The sequence below is a fragment of the Trachymyrmex cornetzi genome, unplaced genomic scaffold (genome assembly GCF_001594075.2).
Source record: "Trachymyrmex cornetzi isolate Tcor2-1 unplaced genomic scaffold, Tcor1.1 scaffold35, whole genome shotgun sequence".
Lineage (NCBI taxonomy): Eukaryota > Metazoa > Arthropoda > Insecta > Hymenoptera > Formicidae > Trachymyrmex > Trachymyrmex cornetzi.
The window spans coordinates 1474285-1492563 of NW_017298213.1; the positions used below are offsets into that span (position 1 = coordinate 1474285).

At 36.7% G+C, this 18279-nt stretch overlaps 1 protein-coding gene across 1 annotated transcript in view; it reads right to left on the reverse strand.

Moving 5' to 3' along the window:
• The window catches only part of N (neurogenic locus Notch protein), a 297648-nt gene that overhangs the window by 243587 nt on the left and 35782 nt on the right, over nt 1–18279 (reverse strand). Inside the window, exon 2 of the mRNA XM_018510747.1 lies at nt 2771–2849. Within this exon, the coding sequence (XP_018366249.1) occupies nt 2771–2849 (79 nt within the window). The remainder of the gene's footprint in view (nt 1–2770; nt 2850–18279) is intronic.

An 18279-nucleotide genomic window follows, 5' to 3' on the forward strand; every position in this document is an offset into this window, starting at 1 on the left:
ATTTATATGTAATTGTATGTAATTATAAATAATATATATTAATTATTTATATGTAATTTAAATGAAATAAAAAATAAATTTCATTTTTTAACAGACTATGTATAAAAGAATTAATGGTTCAAGTATTCTACGAACGCTATATTTTACGAATAGACGACAAATCAAGAAACAGAGACATGAAGTAGATTATCGGATTCTTTGACTATATGCGTGCGTACGAGTAAATAGTTGTACGCGTGCGTAAGTACGTACGTGCTACGAAATCGAAAAAGTCCTCCAGCTAGAAGATTCGCTTGCGGAACAAAAGTATTTTATTACCGGCGAACGTTTTATGATAGTCCTCAGCGCGCATTGAAGTTACGCTGCACTAATTATTCTGAGAATTGTGAAACAGATAGATGTTGTCTCTTGTGCTTTTCAGATCGTAATGTTTGCATTTTTTATCGACAAGTAACTTTACTGGCAACGGCAATAAACAAGTATGTTGATGAAATAATCAGCTAACAAAATGCTACGTAGTCATACTTAAAAAAGTAATTTACAAAATTATATATATTTACAAAATATACTAATATGATTATATTAGCTTAACACAAATTATACATTTAATATTAAAAAAGTATATTTCTTGAAAATAAAACCATTGCTTTTGGCATAATATTGCGCAAGATTACATTTTCTAAATTTTAAAGTTTAATTTTTTAATCGAACCACACATTTAATGCAATCTCTTTAAATATTTATATATTTTATCAAACCTATTGCTCATAAATATACACATCTCTCCTATTATAGCACTTGTTTTTATCGCAGTAATCAAAATCAATATAAAACCTACAATGCGTTATTATCTGACAGAAATTATAAAAAAATATTCCGAATCTCTCAGAAGAGAAAAAAATGTCACGATTTTCACGACGCAAACTTTTCCGAAGCTCGCGTGATTTCGCGTAGTGGAAGTTGCGACTTGCAATTCTTCGCATCCTTCTTCTCCTCATCCTCCTTCCTCTTTCCTCTTCTTTTCACGGTTTCTCATCCTTTTCGCGTGGGAGGCGGCGAAACGTCCGGTTCTCTCGCCTCCTCCTTGTCTTTCCCTCTCGCCCCGTTATACCCCTCGAGCCCCTTCGGTATCTCTCTTTATCCCCCTCTTCTTGGACCCGGTCGTCGATCGCCAACTCGGCGTGTAAAGGTGCGTTTACTATGCAAGCACCGGCGAATGAATCGATTCGTAATACGACTTATTCATTGATTGAAAGAAAATGAGCCTCATCCGCGAGTAAAATATGAATATTTTTAATTATTTTCTTTAACTTTCTTTAACTTCCTTTAACTCTTCTACGAATTTGTATGCGCTTCCTGATAAATTCAATATCGAATAACTCTTCTAGTTTGCACATTTCAATATCTGATTCTAATTTTTTTCTACACTGTGTAACTACTATTATATTATTATTAAAAAAATATAGGGGTAAATCAAACCTATTTGCAGTTTTTGCTATCTATAAGGCATAAATAAAGTCCAATCGTGCCAAAGGCGCAATAAAAACCAAAAGTGCCGTTGGAAAGATCATTTAATTCCCTTCATTTTTGCTTCAGATCATTTTGATGTATCTCTCACCTGTGTTGAAAAATATCTTGGACTATAATGGAAAATATCAAAACGTTTTTTCCGATCGGATTTGGAACTATTGTTGGACCATCCCCTGGTCCAAATCGGACACTTCTATTTTTATGGAATTTTAGATAGAATTTTAAAATATTTTTATGTATTTTTGTTAGTATTGAGTAAAAACGAGCAATTTGAGATAGTCAAAAATAAAAATTTTATTCAGAAAAAAAATTACTGACAGTTTATATTTTATATTAGAATTAAAGTTAATAAAACTCAATTAATCTGAGTCTGATAACTCATGATATTTTACTAATTTAATTCCTTGGATCAGATCTAGTCGGCCGATTACTAGTACTACAACCAGGCCTATAAGTTATCTGCTGTACTGTTCGATTTGGACACGAATGGATCCTTTCAAACTTTGGAACAAATTGTACAATAAACCACGAAAGTAATTACAAAACAATTAATATTTTTGAATTTCTCACTCTTTAATTATCTTAAATCAATTACCTTTCAAACTTAACACCTTTTAAATAATGATTTACAAGGATTATCTTTTTTAAAAAATTTTCGTACGATGGCTGAAAATACATATTTTACAATCGGCCCAGTATTGGACCAGTACCGATTGTCGTAGTTTGGGTACTGGCGTAGTATTGGTAACCTGCGGGCGCAGTACTGGCTAAGTGTCGGATGATAACTTGGACCCAATACTGGCAGATAATACTGGCTCAACTGTTGTTAGCCGGTACTGTACCAGTGTAGATATTGCGATCGGCCCAGTACTGCACCAGTACTGGTAACCACATTTCGGGCATTGGTGCAATATTGGCAATACTACAGGCGCAGTACTGGCTGACAGTACTTCGGTCGTTATTTGACAGCCTGTCGTTTGCCAGTGATGACCCAGCATTAGCTGACAGAACCTTGGCCGTTAGTGGGCAGCCGTTGCGTTGGCCAACCGTTGGTTGTCGTCATAACGCCGGATTTGTGTATATAGTTAAATAGCCAGTCGTTTGCCAGTGATGGCCTAGCATTGGCTGACAGAACCTTGGCCGTTAGTGGGCAGCCGTTGCGTTGGCCAACCATTGGTTTCATTGTCATTACTGGCGACCCTATATAGGAGGAGTGATAGAGTGATTAGTTATTACTTACTTGCAATGCGATTCGTCGCGCGGCGATGACACGCAGAGTCCTCCGTTTTTGCAAGGACTCGGCGAACACGACACAAAACCTGTAACAGTGATAAAAACTTCAGTTATTTTATGTATGGCGTGATAAAATATTATATAATGTACGATGGTCGATATTCATAGTCGGATCTTATATTTAAGATTGTTTTAAGTAGTCTTAATGTCGTGGACCAGAGAGCTGTATTAGCATCTTAAGACGGTCTTAAGATAAGAACCGACTATGAATTATCGGTCCGTCTAAAACTCAGCTCGCGAGCTAAATTTTTCCCCCTCTTTATCGTCTTGAGATGAGTGAAATAGAAGGAAAATAAAAAAGCTAAGACACACTAGAATTCTGTCCAGTGACTGGCTGTTCTAGTGTCTATCTGTTTTGTTTTCTGTCTCGCTCAAAAAGGAAGAAGCGTTTAGCTTGCGAGCTAAGTTTGGGACAGGCCATATTATTGTATAATAAAAATATGCATATAAATATATCAATCTGAGAGATATATGATATCGCCAGTATAATATCGGTAAATGATTGGAGATTTTATTTTTTAGGCTTTTCCCTCTCACACTGCGGTTGATATAAAGAGTCCTAATAAAAAATGTCAAGCTTTTTATGCGATTCACGAATGACTACACAAGAAAACGCGAAATCTCGCTTATCGAAACCTCATTGCAATTAGAGTGCATCACGAAGAAAGGGAGTCCAATGGGTTCGAAGGGAACCTTTGACATACCGTGCAAATTGAACTTTCGTGTAGGACCCAACGAAGAGGACGGAGATAAAAAGCCGAGAAGGCGAAAAGAGAGGGAAGAGGAGGAATATAAAACGTCTCGTATTCCAGGAGTACTTTTAAGAGAGAGAGAGAGAGAGAGAATATTAGAGGCTCTCTCAATATAAATGCTACCAAGAAGAAAGGGATTGAACGAAACCATTCGCGCCGCATATTCTGCTTAACCATTGCCGCAATTCGAATAATTTCGTACGCATTCATACGTAGAACGTACATTCGGTAAAAAAAGGTAAAAACGACGTCGTCAAATTTCGTGGTTCACCAAAAAATCCAAAAGCCTGATAGATCCAATATCTACTCGCGATTATTGAAATTTATTCAACACGCCTTCGTCGATACTTGGCGTAAATTCTTTCTTGTTGAGACCTGTACGTTTCGTCCAAGTATTGGTGGCGACACGCAGTAAAAGCGTTTTACGATCACAAAGGTGAAATTTTTATCCTCCCTATAAAATTTAATATCGAGCCGTCGGTGACGCGTTTTCGCGTGTCGCGCGTAAGAAGTGATAAAAAGACAGGCTAAATCACCCATGCAGAAAAGCGTGCGTTTAAGGGCTCGATTAACGTGGCCAACGTGGCACATAAAGCACTATGAACAACTAATGCACGCATGCCCAGCGCCGGTATAATAACAACGCAGCAAATAACCGCTTAGCGTAGACAAGCAGCGAGAGGCGCGGAGAGTGTAGAGAGTGTGGTGCCTCGTGTACTTATGTTTTATCAGAGTACACCGCAACGGAGGGCCGCGTCATTTAAGTGAACTCCCTTCCCTCTCTCCTTCCCCCATCGTATCGTTGTACAAGGAACTCTCAACTTCCTGCAAGATTACCTCCGCATAAATTTGCAAATTTTTTAAGTTATATCTAGTCGCGTCGTTGCTTCAATTTTATTTTATTTATTATTCGATTTTGTATTTATTTATCCATTTTCCACACAACCATTCTAAAAAAATTACAGCATACTCTACCATCGTAAAAATTCACCTAATTCAATATCCGCATCCATCGCGTCAGGCCAAGCTGCCAAGGAAGAATTATCAACAGAGTAAAGCCTGTGACGTAATGAGCACGAGACTTCATGAAGTCGCGTGGGACGCAGAAAGCCGTCTTAACGTTTGAAAATGTCAGTAATGGCACACATTATTCGGTCGTCACCTCGCTCTCACACGTTGTGACCGATTGCGTTTTCGAGATACGTATAAGTTATACGATCTAAATTCATAAACTTTACCATAAAGCTTTTACAAAACTTATATATAGAGTTAAAAATAAAATTTGAATTTTAACTTAAAGATGTATAGTGGACTTTCTGAGATATTTACATAAAAATGTGAATTTTAACATTTTTGCATGTCTCAGAAAGTCTACTATACGTCTTTAAGTTAAAATTCACATTTTATTTTTAACAGTGTATATACATAAATTTTCTCAAAAAATTCCTTACACAATAATATAAAAAATTTTCTAAGAGAGTATTTACATTTAAGAATTTAGATGAACTATATCTTCTGTTAATGTACACGAGATAAAGCATGAAAATATTCAAAACAGGGAAGAAGCTAAGTAATTTTTTGAAAATTTCTGCTTGTAGTTTAACAGTACGTACGCTCGTTGAATTAACCCATGGTCGTTGGCCTGTCAGGGCCATCGAGACGATTCAATCTGTTTGACGCAGCCCGACTCGACGAAGCGAAGCTCGAGTGAGGCGCGCAATGAAGTCGACCAGCTGTCAACGTCGTCGCGACGACAACGAGAACGAAGACAATCGGCTGGGCGACGCGTCGCCTCGCTCGCGACCAAGACGGATGAGATCAGTTAAACCAAACTGCCTTCGTGACAAATCCTCCGTTTCCTCTGTGACTTCGCGGCTCTGTTCTCCAAGTGCTGTCGTCGACGCACTTGCGTGTACGCACGTTCGCGCTCGTCCGTAATTCGTTATACGTGGGACGAGCAGACCATCTCTCTCTTTTTCGGTGTGATTCGTCAGGATTTCCGGCTGCTGACACGCACGATTAACCATCGCAGTCAGTGCTAATCGAGAAGAACGGTCGTGTTCGGCTGGAGAAATTGAAGCACGACCATTGCGTCATCTATTGTTGCGATCGTAATAGATTCCTCGCACTTGGCCGTTCTTGATCGTTATTATTATTATTATTGATCGAAATGGCAGATGTTTAACCTTGAGTACTTTTTATGTCAAGGTTGCTCGCGAAGAAAAAATCAGTGGATGCTGTAAAAAATTGACTGTACTCTAAGCTCTATCGTCATTTTCATGAGACAATTCTATTATAATTTTTCATCGAAATAGCAAAAATTTCTACACACACGTGTAATTCCTTTGCTTTGACCGACATGGAATTAGAAACAAGAAACAAGAGCATGAACAAACGAATCATTAAAAAAAAGATTGTTGGATAGAATGAATATTTAATTATGATGGTTACGTAATCGCCATGGTATTTTCACTTTCAACCTCCGGCGGACAGCTGTACCATCATGTGTGCTCGCACAATAATCTGCATTATTCCGAGGAAAAATGAGTTTAATTGTTTCAATTCCAGAGTAAATTACTGCCACGGTAGAAAGTCACCGTTGAATTACGCCTTCCTTCCTGCTCTCGTCCGCAAAATTAATTCGCGCTAACGCTAATAATGGAACCTCCTCGCAATTTGTAGCAAATGCGGGAAACTCGAGTTGCGTTATTTATATGTAAAATTTTGTATAAATAAAAATTTTACCCATTTCGATAAATAATTTACCTTTCCATCAATGATCAAATTTATCTTTAAAGAAAAAATACAGTATTTTTTCTCGAATTTCTGATTCTTCTCTTATTATATATGTATAAACGTTACTGGCAGAATTAAATAACGCTCTGGTGAAGTGAATTGCAATATTCACGAAACTTTGGCATTTAACGTATATTAAGACACAGACATAACCCACAAACCGCGTAGTTTCTTTGAATAAAATATCCGTGAAAACTTTAGGCTCAATTTTTCATTATTTAGTTAACTTGTGATCGAGCTTAATCTAATGTTTCAATGGGCTTCACTCATGATAGCATCATAGATGAAGTTCGTTGGATAAAACATCAAGTTAAGCCTAACCACAAGTTAATCAGAAAAACTGAGCCTTAAAAATAAATAAATATATATATGTATATATATTACTAAATATTATAATTAAAATAATTTAATTTTATACAACATAAAATGTTTTCACGTTCTATTTGTCTTTCCTCTTTCTTTTTCCGCATTTCAATCAATTAAACTAACATATCGTTTTCTGCTCTCAATATTATACAAAACAGCTATCACGCACGCCATTGCAATCTTCGATATCTCAAGAATCCGTGATATGCTACGTGAAAGAAAACAATAACGTGAGGAATAATACGAGTTCGATATAGGACGGACTCTTGCAGGGTCGCGCGATAAAGCGCGATAATAAACGACGCAGCGCAATCTGAGACTCGAATCGACTGCACAGTGCACACACGCGAATGCGTGCCATCACGCGTGCGTTGAAATTGCGTGTAGCTATCCTCGCGATACGTTACCGGGGTCATGTTGAACTGGCGGTGGGACGGCGGTATTTTGCATCATGTCGCGCACCGCTCTCGGTATCGAACGCGCACTTACGTAAAATCCGATATTTCAACCGGTATGGAGACGTGCACGTAAATGTTATGCATTTACAAGACACGCCACCACGACAATGATGCACAATCCGCGACCTCTTTCTCTCTTTCACGTGCTTCCCACAGGATGAATGTTCACCCGATGCACTGACCGCGGTTCCCGCATACGGTACATATACGTGCAGGCGAGCCTGATATCATAAATCTGGTAGAGAACAAGATTAAATATTTTTGCTAATACTGGAAATTTATTGGCCTTACGATCTACCAATTTTTTTTAAATAGTAATGCAGGAACGCACACACGATTAAGATAAATGCACTTTGTAGTAGAAATATATATATATCCTAATTTTACTGATTGCGAAATATATTTACCAAAGCTGCGTTACGATACAGAACAAATGCATTATAAATTTATAAAAATATTCAGACTACAAAAAAATAATATCAGTCGTAATATTCTATTTTATTTAAAAAACGCAAATTATCAAGTTATAAATAATTTCTTGTTTTCGAATAATAATAATTTGATAATACCTTGTGTCACTTTTCTAATCTTCTATGCACAATGTCACATATTTGTAGGGTTCACTTTCTACGCGTAGGCATAAGAACGTATCGAAAAATTCAAGATGTATAATTTAGTTACGCTTAAAACTGAGGCTGTGGAAGGTACATTCTATATATACGTTGATTTCAATTCTAAGCGTTAATAATATTGCGATTATTTGATTTCAATCCAGGTGTTAATTGGAGGTTTATTGTAAACGGAATGATTTCTCAAGCTCTTTGCTAAATAAATAATTGGAATTCCCTATAGCTAATATGGTTCGTGTTTGAGGCGCAACGACGCGACGGTGTCAATGCCATGAGAATATAGTACGACGAGGCTTTCTCCCGAAGTGCATTAAAGCGAATATGTCTCTTTTGCCCTTTACTCGCGCACGTATGCTCCTCCCTCTCCTTATTCTTAACAGAACAGACTTCGAATCAAAGAGATATGTACTCTCAATCAGCGTGGGCGCCGATTTCTCGCCCGCCGGCTCCGCTCGACCCGCCCACGCGTAGATCAAGATCGATGCGAGGTGTGTCGCTACTTTTTTTCTTGCAGCCTCACATGAATACGCGAAGGCTCGAAGAAGTGCCGTTTGTGCATGTAATCTATCCAATGTATTGTTTGAGACCCTCAAGGGACTCACACTTATACTTGCCAACTCAGGGTTAGTAGGAAAAATCCAGTGGGTGGAAAAAACCAGGGTAAATTCCGGATTTTACCGGTTCGGAGTTTATCCACTGGAATAATAAACTGATAAAAACTATAAAACTGCTGCTTTAAAATATAAAAACATGAAGGTGATTCGGTATCGATGCATCTCTCTTCTTTTACTTGATTTATTCATTTCACTCTTCCTGTCTGATTCACTTTTACTTGAATTATCATCATCGTTCTTTTCAAACTTACTACACTTTTGAAGATGTTATTTCAGTCGTGGAGCTTTTCCACTAACTAATGTTCCACAAGCAATACGTTTCTGCTTAATAATGTTGTCAACTGTACAAGATTCAAAGCAAGCCCACACAGGGCTCTTATGTCTTCCTCTTAATGTATTTTTACTCAAAATAATCAAATCTATATATATATTTATTTGATTATTTTTAATAAAAAAGACCAGGTTTTTTACCGGTTTTTTCCGGAAAATACCGATTTTTACCACTGATATGGACTTTATCCAAAAAATGTGGACTTTTGCCAACCCTGTGCCAATCTCCTAAATATTTTTCCAAAATGAGCAAGAAGGAAAACATTAATTATAAAATGTATTATAAAAAAAGGAGAGAGAGAGATATTTATAGTTACAAAACATCCTTCGTAAGGCTGTGGTCCGATTTACGCTCATAATATTCTTGGAGTTATTTCATCCTTGTTTATCAAATATTAAATGAAGATAAATGATGTTCACAAGCGTTGTGAGCGTGAATGGACCGCAGCCTAAGTTAGAAAATTGAAAAATTGGCTTCGACTAATCGATTTTACCTACTCGAGGAGACCATCCAACGGACGACGCTTATGCATTTGCGGTGCACATTACAGTGCGTACGCCACGCGATGGAGATGGGTAGTGCGAGTCACGACCTCGTGGATTACGTAACCCGCCACGTGTATATAATCCGTGTGCGGTATCACCATCAGAATATCGGCGTGATATGCAGCTCTGCTTCACCGTTGGCTGCCTCCTGCGCCAAACGTTTTCCCTAGCAAACTCCCGAGGTGAGTTTAATTCATTCTCGACGAGGTAGAAGATCCACTTTTACTATTCGTGACCCAACATTTCAGAAGGTCGTTGCACTGTAGCCTCATTCGAAGTCGGGGTCAGAGGTTACACACGTCTCGTTTCTACGTCGCACTATCGTTAGCCCGCATTTTTACGACCATTCGCACTCGCATTAAAAAAAACCACCCGTTAAATACTCGAAAGTCGCTTCCGATATCTTTAATGTCTTCCGCTCTCCTCGTTTACGATTCCTCTTGAAGCACTAACAGTCAAAGTATCGCTATGAATGTGTTATCTGTGAGGTAAATGGATTTCAATCTCTCGTCACACTGACATCGGAAAATTTTCAATTCAAGCTTTTATATATGTCGAGTTTGCGCGATCATACTTTTTAAATTGATATCAGGTGAGTGATATTAAATATATGATCAACGCAACGTATCAGATATTATCGGTTCTACCATATATATTTCAAACATATAAACATAAGTGAATAGCAAATGAACAATGTTTTTAATTATTTGAATCTTTAGTGAAAAATTATACATTTTAGTTTTAGATATTTTTATAAATAGAGAGTTTCTAAAACAGTATCTCTCAAGTACCTATATTTAATATATGACATACCTATATATCTATATCACAGAAACTTTTATTAAAATATCTTTTACTATAACTGCTATTAATATTTTCTGCTTATATATGACGTGTTGTTACCATGTAATGTTGCAAATAGTAAGTGAATACGGTCTGATAAAGACTCCTTTCATGTCTTGACATCACAGTTGACCTGCCTCACGTTCCCTCTCGAAGAAACACGGGTCGACACGAAGAGAACGTTTGAACTTTTGCTTCAACAAAAGTCTGCCGTATCATATAGGCTTGATTCTACAAGCTTGATGAATGAAACCGTAAAGAAAATCTTCAAGGCTTCGCGACGGTCGAGGTTGGCATAAGAGAGTTAATCAACTGCTATTCGCACTTTTCTGACGATGACAATGAAATGTCGCGATTATGCCCGCAGTAAACGAAAGTTGTAACATTATCAATCATTAAAAAATGCAAAATTATCAGAATATAATTATAAATAAACTTCTATTTTATTTTTCGTATTTATTTTGATCTGTACATTAAATAATCTGTTTCATTCATCATGAAATATATCTTGTCATATTAAATACTTCTCTGTATGGTACGATGGCGGATATTCGTGAAGAACTTGTAGTTTCATATATTGCACTTACGGTGCGCAAGTAAGACGACCGCTATGCAGTGATTTACAGTCTTTGGATTGACACAGTCAATGTACAGCTATTGATAGGCGCTTAATCAATAGGACAGCAATAAATCATTAACCCATTATAACGCTAATGTCTAGGAAGCTATCGTGCAGTTTATCATAATGTCCTCAAATTAGTATCTGTTAACAAATCTGACGAGTTATCGTCTATGAATTTACATCCATGTTATTACAATCAACTATGTCCAAGAGAGACATGCTAAATCCGTTAATGTTGTCTTTTTACATAATATTGTTCTCGTAATTATCTACACAGTCATTATTACACTCCAGATTATAGTCCATAAATTGGTGATGAATTCTTCCGTAATTATTTTTTATTACTTAACGAACGATATTTTGAATGATTGTTCCAGCTTCCCTTACATTATATTACTTACTCTCTAAATCTGAATCAGTGAATTATCACTGATATCAGTGCCAAGTATGCTACTGGTAATCAGTGAATTAAACGTGAGATACCTAACCTAGCTAATCGTTATTATGTGATCTAACCAATCTTGTTTTAGTGCTTAAATTCAATGAATATGGTATTGGAAGATTAAAATTAATGTGCAAATATCAGTATTTTAGTTATATAATGCTCAAACATTCTTCCTTTTTTTAGTTGAACTTCACTGATCATCAGTGTCAAGTATGCCACTGGATAATTAGTGACTATCCACTGATTCAGATTTAGAGAGTATATTATAAAATCGTAAAATTGTGTGACCGATTTACTGGTTTATATCCTGAAAGCCGAACGAGATATCCTTCCATGTTAGATTCTACGACCATGCATTAAATCTATTCTAAGAAACCGTTCGCGAGATAAGAGACCCAAAAACACGAAAACTCAATTTTGAAAGATTATAAGACACTGTTTCGTCGAGAGGTGCTAAAATATACCACATTCTATTAGAATGAATAATGTTCCATTTTTTATTTTAATTTCTAAGCCAAATATTATTTTAAATTGATAGAGAATCAAAAAAATTTAACAGTGATGTAACCATTTGTATCGTTTTCGACAATTTCGAAATGTGATACTAATATCACAATAGTATTCTCGAGTACTGTTATAGAAATTCTTTTTATTCTTTCTCGCGAAAATATCTTAATTCATCCAAGACTAATGACCGTGGAGAACTGCATCGCATTATGATACTTTAAAGTGCACAGTTTTGGGTAGATAGCAGCGGAAACCACTTTCTACCAGTGGCATGGGACTAGTGTCATTAGCACGCGAACAAATCGTCCCTCGGAGCTTATCGGTCGTGTCAATCAGCAGCGAGCTGCCGATGGTAGACACGTAAATTTTACCGGTTGTGTGGGAAGAGAACGCTACGACCCTTTCGTCGAAGAGAGGCTCTCGTGATCTTGACGTCGTGATCGAAGAAAAAAGTAAATGGATAGAGTGAAGAAGATGGAAGAGATAGTTTTAACACGCTACACGCGATAAATCCTGAAATGTTTTAAACGCATTTTTTTTTTAGAACGCCGCTTTTGATACTGTATGAAAAGAACTAATAAGACATTATCACTTGAATGAAGAACTATGTCATAACATGAGGATTTTTTTAGCTAAACTTCTCACACCATTCTTTTTTTTTCTCCAACGTGGAGAAGAAAAAAGGACAGACAAACCGTGCAGAAGTTTATATACTTGAATAGAACAGTTCTAATATTTCAGTATCTAATAAAATAAAAATAAGTAATCTCTCTTTCTACTTGACAAAAATATCTTATTTGAAAGGCATAAAACCACAACACAATTAATGTAATTCGAATTACATTAATTCGATTGAATATAAAATAATAGCGTCTAACATCTTGCGTTGTGTGGTTTTATGCCTTTCAAATAATTATCTGTTTTTAATTTTAACCACGTATTGACTCTTAATTGTATAAAAATATCTTAATTCTATTTATTATTACAATGATAATATTACTCTAATTGTGTAACTTTATTTATTTTCTACCTGTCTCGAAATAACACTGACTTTTCATTGCACAAATATTAAAACAAAACGTACAAGATAAGACGCGAGAACGCGACGCTAATTCCTTTCTCACGAAAATTTAAACGATCCTTCTTGTTATCCTTGAAAAATCTCGAAAACCATTTTCACTATTGTTATTCGGACGCAATTGTTACGAATCACGTCTACGCTGCTTCGAAATCGTTCGTCGTCATTCCCGGCACGATTCGAGATGGCTGGCTCGCATTAGCGGGCCCATTAATCACAATTACGTGAATTCAGGTCCTGGCACCGCGTGCGTGCGTGCGTGCGTGCGTGCCACTCACGTACGCTAAAAGCGTCTGTATGTGTGCGCAAGTCCGCATCTCGCGGATGAGGACACGCTCGGCGTGGCGCAGCGTGGCGATGAGAAACGCCACAATTCACCATGGTAAAAATACCGCCCACTGAACAACCGACGACAAACCCCCTCTTGTCGTCACCGTTCGCAACGGGTGGATTATATATCCTTCGTCCCTTTTCCTGCCGCGGCCATCGCGGAATCTCGATTGTGCACAGAAAGCTTCCTGAAAATTATCTGCTCGGATCGTTCGCGGAATTCGCGCTGGTCCAACAAAATAATTCTCGTGGACCGTCCGCTGTTCACCGGCCCCCCTCGTCTTTCCGACCGCATGCATACCGTCGAGAACTCCCGTTGGTTTTGTGTCATACAACTGTGCTGTTTTCGTGCAGTTATAAACGAATGCTCCAAAGACGCAATATGATCATGAAAAAATAAATATTATAACAACAGTGTCGTGAAAAACAAAATCCGTTTTCAGCACATAAAATTCGCTAATTAATATAAAAATTGCTTAAAATCAATATGCATATAAGAAAAAATGTTTAAATTCAGTCATACTTAATGTAAAATGCAATTCTAAATAAATATAATTTACATTAAATTAAATATTAAACGAGATATCAATGCTATATTTGGATCCAATTTTACAGGTTATAAAAATTACTATTAATATAGTTTGAATATCTCTCATATTTACTTTTTCATGTATAAAAGCTTGCAGGCAAAGATCGATATTAAACGTTAAACAAGAATAATCTCCATGAAAATATGTTGGTGGATCAATGACAAGCGTCGATAGCGTGAATGAAAGCCTTGAATGAAGTTCGACGTTCACTCGTACGCGGCAATGCATCGACATGTATGTAAACATACACGTAAACGTGACTATCGTTAAAGGCACGGCTTAAACGGCTATGCGCGGATCGTCATCAATTGGCACTCAACTAATCCTATTCTCTATATCGAAAAAAAAAAAAAAAAACAGACGCAACGTTGTAACTTTGACTAAAAAAGTCGCAATAAATCTAATTTTAATTTACTTTAATACGTTTTAATTATCATTAGCTGATTTATCATCATTACTTTTATTTATATTTTGGCCATCGTTATTCAATGTAAAGAGAAAATTCATTCTTATTCTTATTTGTATGCTATTTTATTTTTAAAGTAGTTCTACTTGATTAATGATAAGACCAAGTCAGCGCTAAACACAGCAGATTATTTAGAGTCTGGCTTAAGTGTCTCTGGAGCCACTCATCCGAGCGTGAGGCAGAGATCGCTACAAACCGGCGGAAGAAGAATTACCCGGCGTAATGGACGCGCGCGAGTAATCCGCTATAACGCGCACGTCACGCACGGCTTTCGAAATCGCAAATAGCAGCGGGATGGTCAAGGGGAAAAAAACAGTCCCGCAGCTTTGTGGACCTGCGACCGCGGCCACAGCGATTTTCTCTCCTTTTAGCACGATGCTGCAATCCGAGACACAACGCGATTCGCGATTATGGATTAGAAACGTAACCGTTACGATTCTGGATGAATACGGTACAAGTTTTCGTTATGCAATATGGCGGTTTAACGGTGTATCCAATGATCACCGGATAATTTCCTGTCTAACTGCATAAAATCGGTCCGTAGGCTTTCACGTATTGAGGGATTCGCGCCTACGGCAGGAAGTAGTCATTGACATCATAGACCTTGTGCCAGTATTTTGAATCGATCTAAACATTTACATATGAATTGATATATCCGTTACCTATATAAAACTTTTTTCATTGTTAGCTTCGCGAATAAAACAAACTTCTTTTATTAGACTGGATACTCTAGTTTAAGTAAATTACATTGGACTGAAAATTGTCTTTTTGTTTAAAAAATTTGTAATAAGCCAATATCTTGAAGAAATAAAAACCTTGTCTCGCTCTACAAAAATATTTAAGATATTCAGTCGTTTAATTCTAACCAATGTTATTGTATTATATATCTATTGTATGTATATTTTCTTATATTACGTTGCGTGGAATAAAATTAACGCGCATTATTATAGTGACTGTTGTGAAAAAAAATAAAATTCAACGATAGATTATAATAGATTGCTTTCTAATGCAATTCATGTTCTCCAATAGATTGCAAGGATTCTTCTTTCTCTTGTTTTATGTCCATTCATTTTCAACAAAATACGGTGGTCTTAACTCTACAGCAGATTCGATAGGGAGTGCAAAACGGAGAATGTAAGATGCAATTGAGCGTCGAACACACATGTAATATTTGCTCGTTGAAGGACTTTTACGGTGTGGCAGTGGCATACCCGTTCACTATTATCAATCGAAAATTTTATGAAAAAATGGTAAACGTAAAATTTTTTTTTAATTTATTAAAGAATTTTTTTATTAAAATTTGTTTTTTCTACTCTATTTAAAAATATAACTACAACTATTTCTCCTAAAATATCGTACTGAAATTTCCAAATCAAAAAGAATTACTGTAAATTATAAATGATTTATAAACATTATAAGTTTTAGAAATGAATGAAGCTGAAATTCGAATCGAATTCAAATAAATTCGAAATCAAATAAATTCGAAATCATCAGTGGTTCGATTTCGAATCATTCACCTATTTTATTTGCTTGTGCATGACTCTCGTAAATTAAAAATTAGGTAAAAGTTCCGATTAGGGGCCCCCCCCCCCCCCCAATGATCTTAATCTTGATATATATTAACAAAATAAGTCGAGACGTGGTTAATATTAAAAACAATAATGTTCAATGCCTTTGATTTTGTATTGTTTTTGACATATATTGTCAAGATCATGACCCTGAGTAACCTCTAACAGGTTTTAGCCGTCGCTCACCCTTCGTTAAAAAGTTATTAACAATCAAAGTTTTACTATATATCGCAAAAATTCTCTACTTTAAAATAAATACACACACATATGCATACACACACATACACACGCGGGGGGAAATGAACAGTGCTAGTGTTGTCGATTGGATAAATTTTTGTCGAGAGGGAGTTGTGCACATATATGTATATGTACACAACAGGTGGCACCCAGTTGGACACGGCTCATTTGGACACGAGCCACTCACAGCGCTTGAGACTACAAAGCTCCTAGACACCTGGTCGCTGTGATTGGTGGTGTCCAATCGAGCCGTGATCAATCGGGATCACCCCTGCAACTCTCACCTTCGACTCTCACCCCCTTTCCCCTGCTTCAGGAGTGCACGACTCTCACCCCCTCTCCCCCGCTTCAGGAGTGCACGACTCTCACCCCCTCTCCCCTGCTTCAAGGGCGCACGACTCTCACCCCCTCTCCCCCCTGCATCAGGGGCGCACGACTCTCACCCCTGGAAAATCATGCGCCCCTGAAGCAGGGGGGAGGGGGATGAGAGTCGAAGGTGAGAGCCGTACGCCCCTGAAGCAGGGGGGGTGAGAGTCGGAGGTGAGTCGTGCGCCCCTGAAAGTCAAAACCTGTAATGTAGAATAGTATTTAATATTGCATATACAGAAAAAATAATACGTTATTTTTCAAACTTCTTTTGTTAATAACTTTTTAATGAAGGACGAGCGACGGCTAAAACTTGTTGGAGGTTACTCAGGGTCATGACCTTGACAATATATGTCAAGGTCAAGGTCATGAGAGGGGGGGGGGGCACCCTAATTGGAACTTTTACCAAAAATTATTTATTTTCTCGTTTATTTAAAAAATCTGGAACGTTATTAAAAATATTTTATTACTTAAGTTAGCTTTTAATGTAGATCCAGGAAATATTGATTCGAATTCAATTCGTTTTCGAATCAAAAAAATTCGATTCGATTCAATTCGAAAAAATTTCAAATTCAATTCAATTCGTTGTCGAACATATCAAAGAATGATCGATTCAATTCGACCTTACAAATGCTTAATTTGCACATCTCTGATAATTTATAATTTATAAAACTGAAAAAATGTACTTACAAAAAATTTGCATATACAAGTATTATGAAGCACTAAGACCAAATTGATAACCTAATCCATTTCGATCTCTCTCAAAAATGGGATTATTTCTTTTAATTAATTTATTCTCATTAGTCCCATTTCTAATTACAATTGTAAATATTATTTGTTATTTATTATTTTGATCGCAAAAAAATTAAGTTAAATTTTTAATGAAAACTTTATGGTCCCTTATAAGAGAATTTAGATTCAATCTAAACAATTAATTGTTTCATTTGGTATATAGACAATTAATTCAATTCTTTTCTTTGAAAATGTAATACAGTGCTGCTGTGCAGCTTCCTCGCAGCGTTCATGGACGCTGTGTAAAGCACGTAATGCGAATTGCGTCCCATTGTGTGCTCATGGACGGACTATGTGCATATAACAGAAACCCGCCTTTTCCTTCGTTATGTACGCCGTGCCACGGTAGTCCTCGGCATGCGGTGTTTACTTTGACGAGCGCGGTCGTAAAGTTCGCGGACGATTATGCTTTTTTTCTTTCTCCCTTTCAGGACCCTCCCCATGCGGCAAGACCCTCGAAAGATATCCACTTGCAAGTACTGAACGTACTAAGGTGCTGGTTTGAAGAATATCGCTACCGCACGTAGATATCAGTGCCATCGCTACCATACTCCATAGCGCTACATTGTTAAGAAGATTCGTCGGTACAATATTACGACTCGTCGAATTGGAGAAAATGTGCAAACAAGGTAAATTTTTCAGACCTCTTCACAGGCTATCATCATCGGTTTTTCGCAACAATCGTATCATAATTCACCGTGTATTTCTTGGCAAATCTTAATATTTCACGCTGCAATAAAAATAAACTTACTTTTATAAAATCTTATGAGTTCGACATAAGAGTTTGGTGGTGTTGGTACTGATTTAGTGGATAATTTACCCAGTAATATATATTTTAATAATTGTACAATATTTACTTATATTTTTTCAATATAAATAAATTTTATAATTTTTTTTATATGGAATTATAACACAACGCGTTCAATATTAAATTTAGTTGTACAATCATAAACGATTTATTAAGACCGTATATATGAATACAAAACAAGTAAGAGTTAAGGAGGTTGTAAGGGCATAAAACACATATTAATATTTTCGCTTTAAACAAACTACATACATGTGAAAGTTGTGTTCATAACATTCTGGTTTTATTGAGCAACACATTTTTATAGGTTATTTAT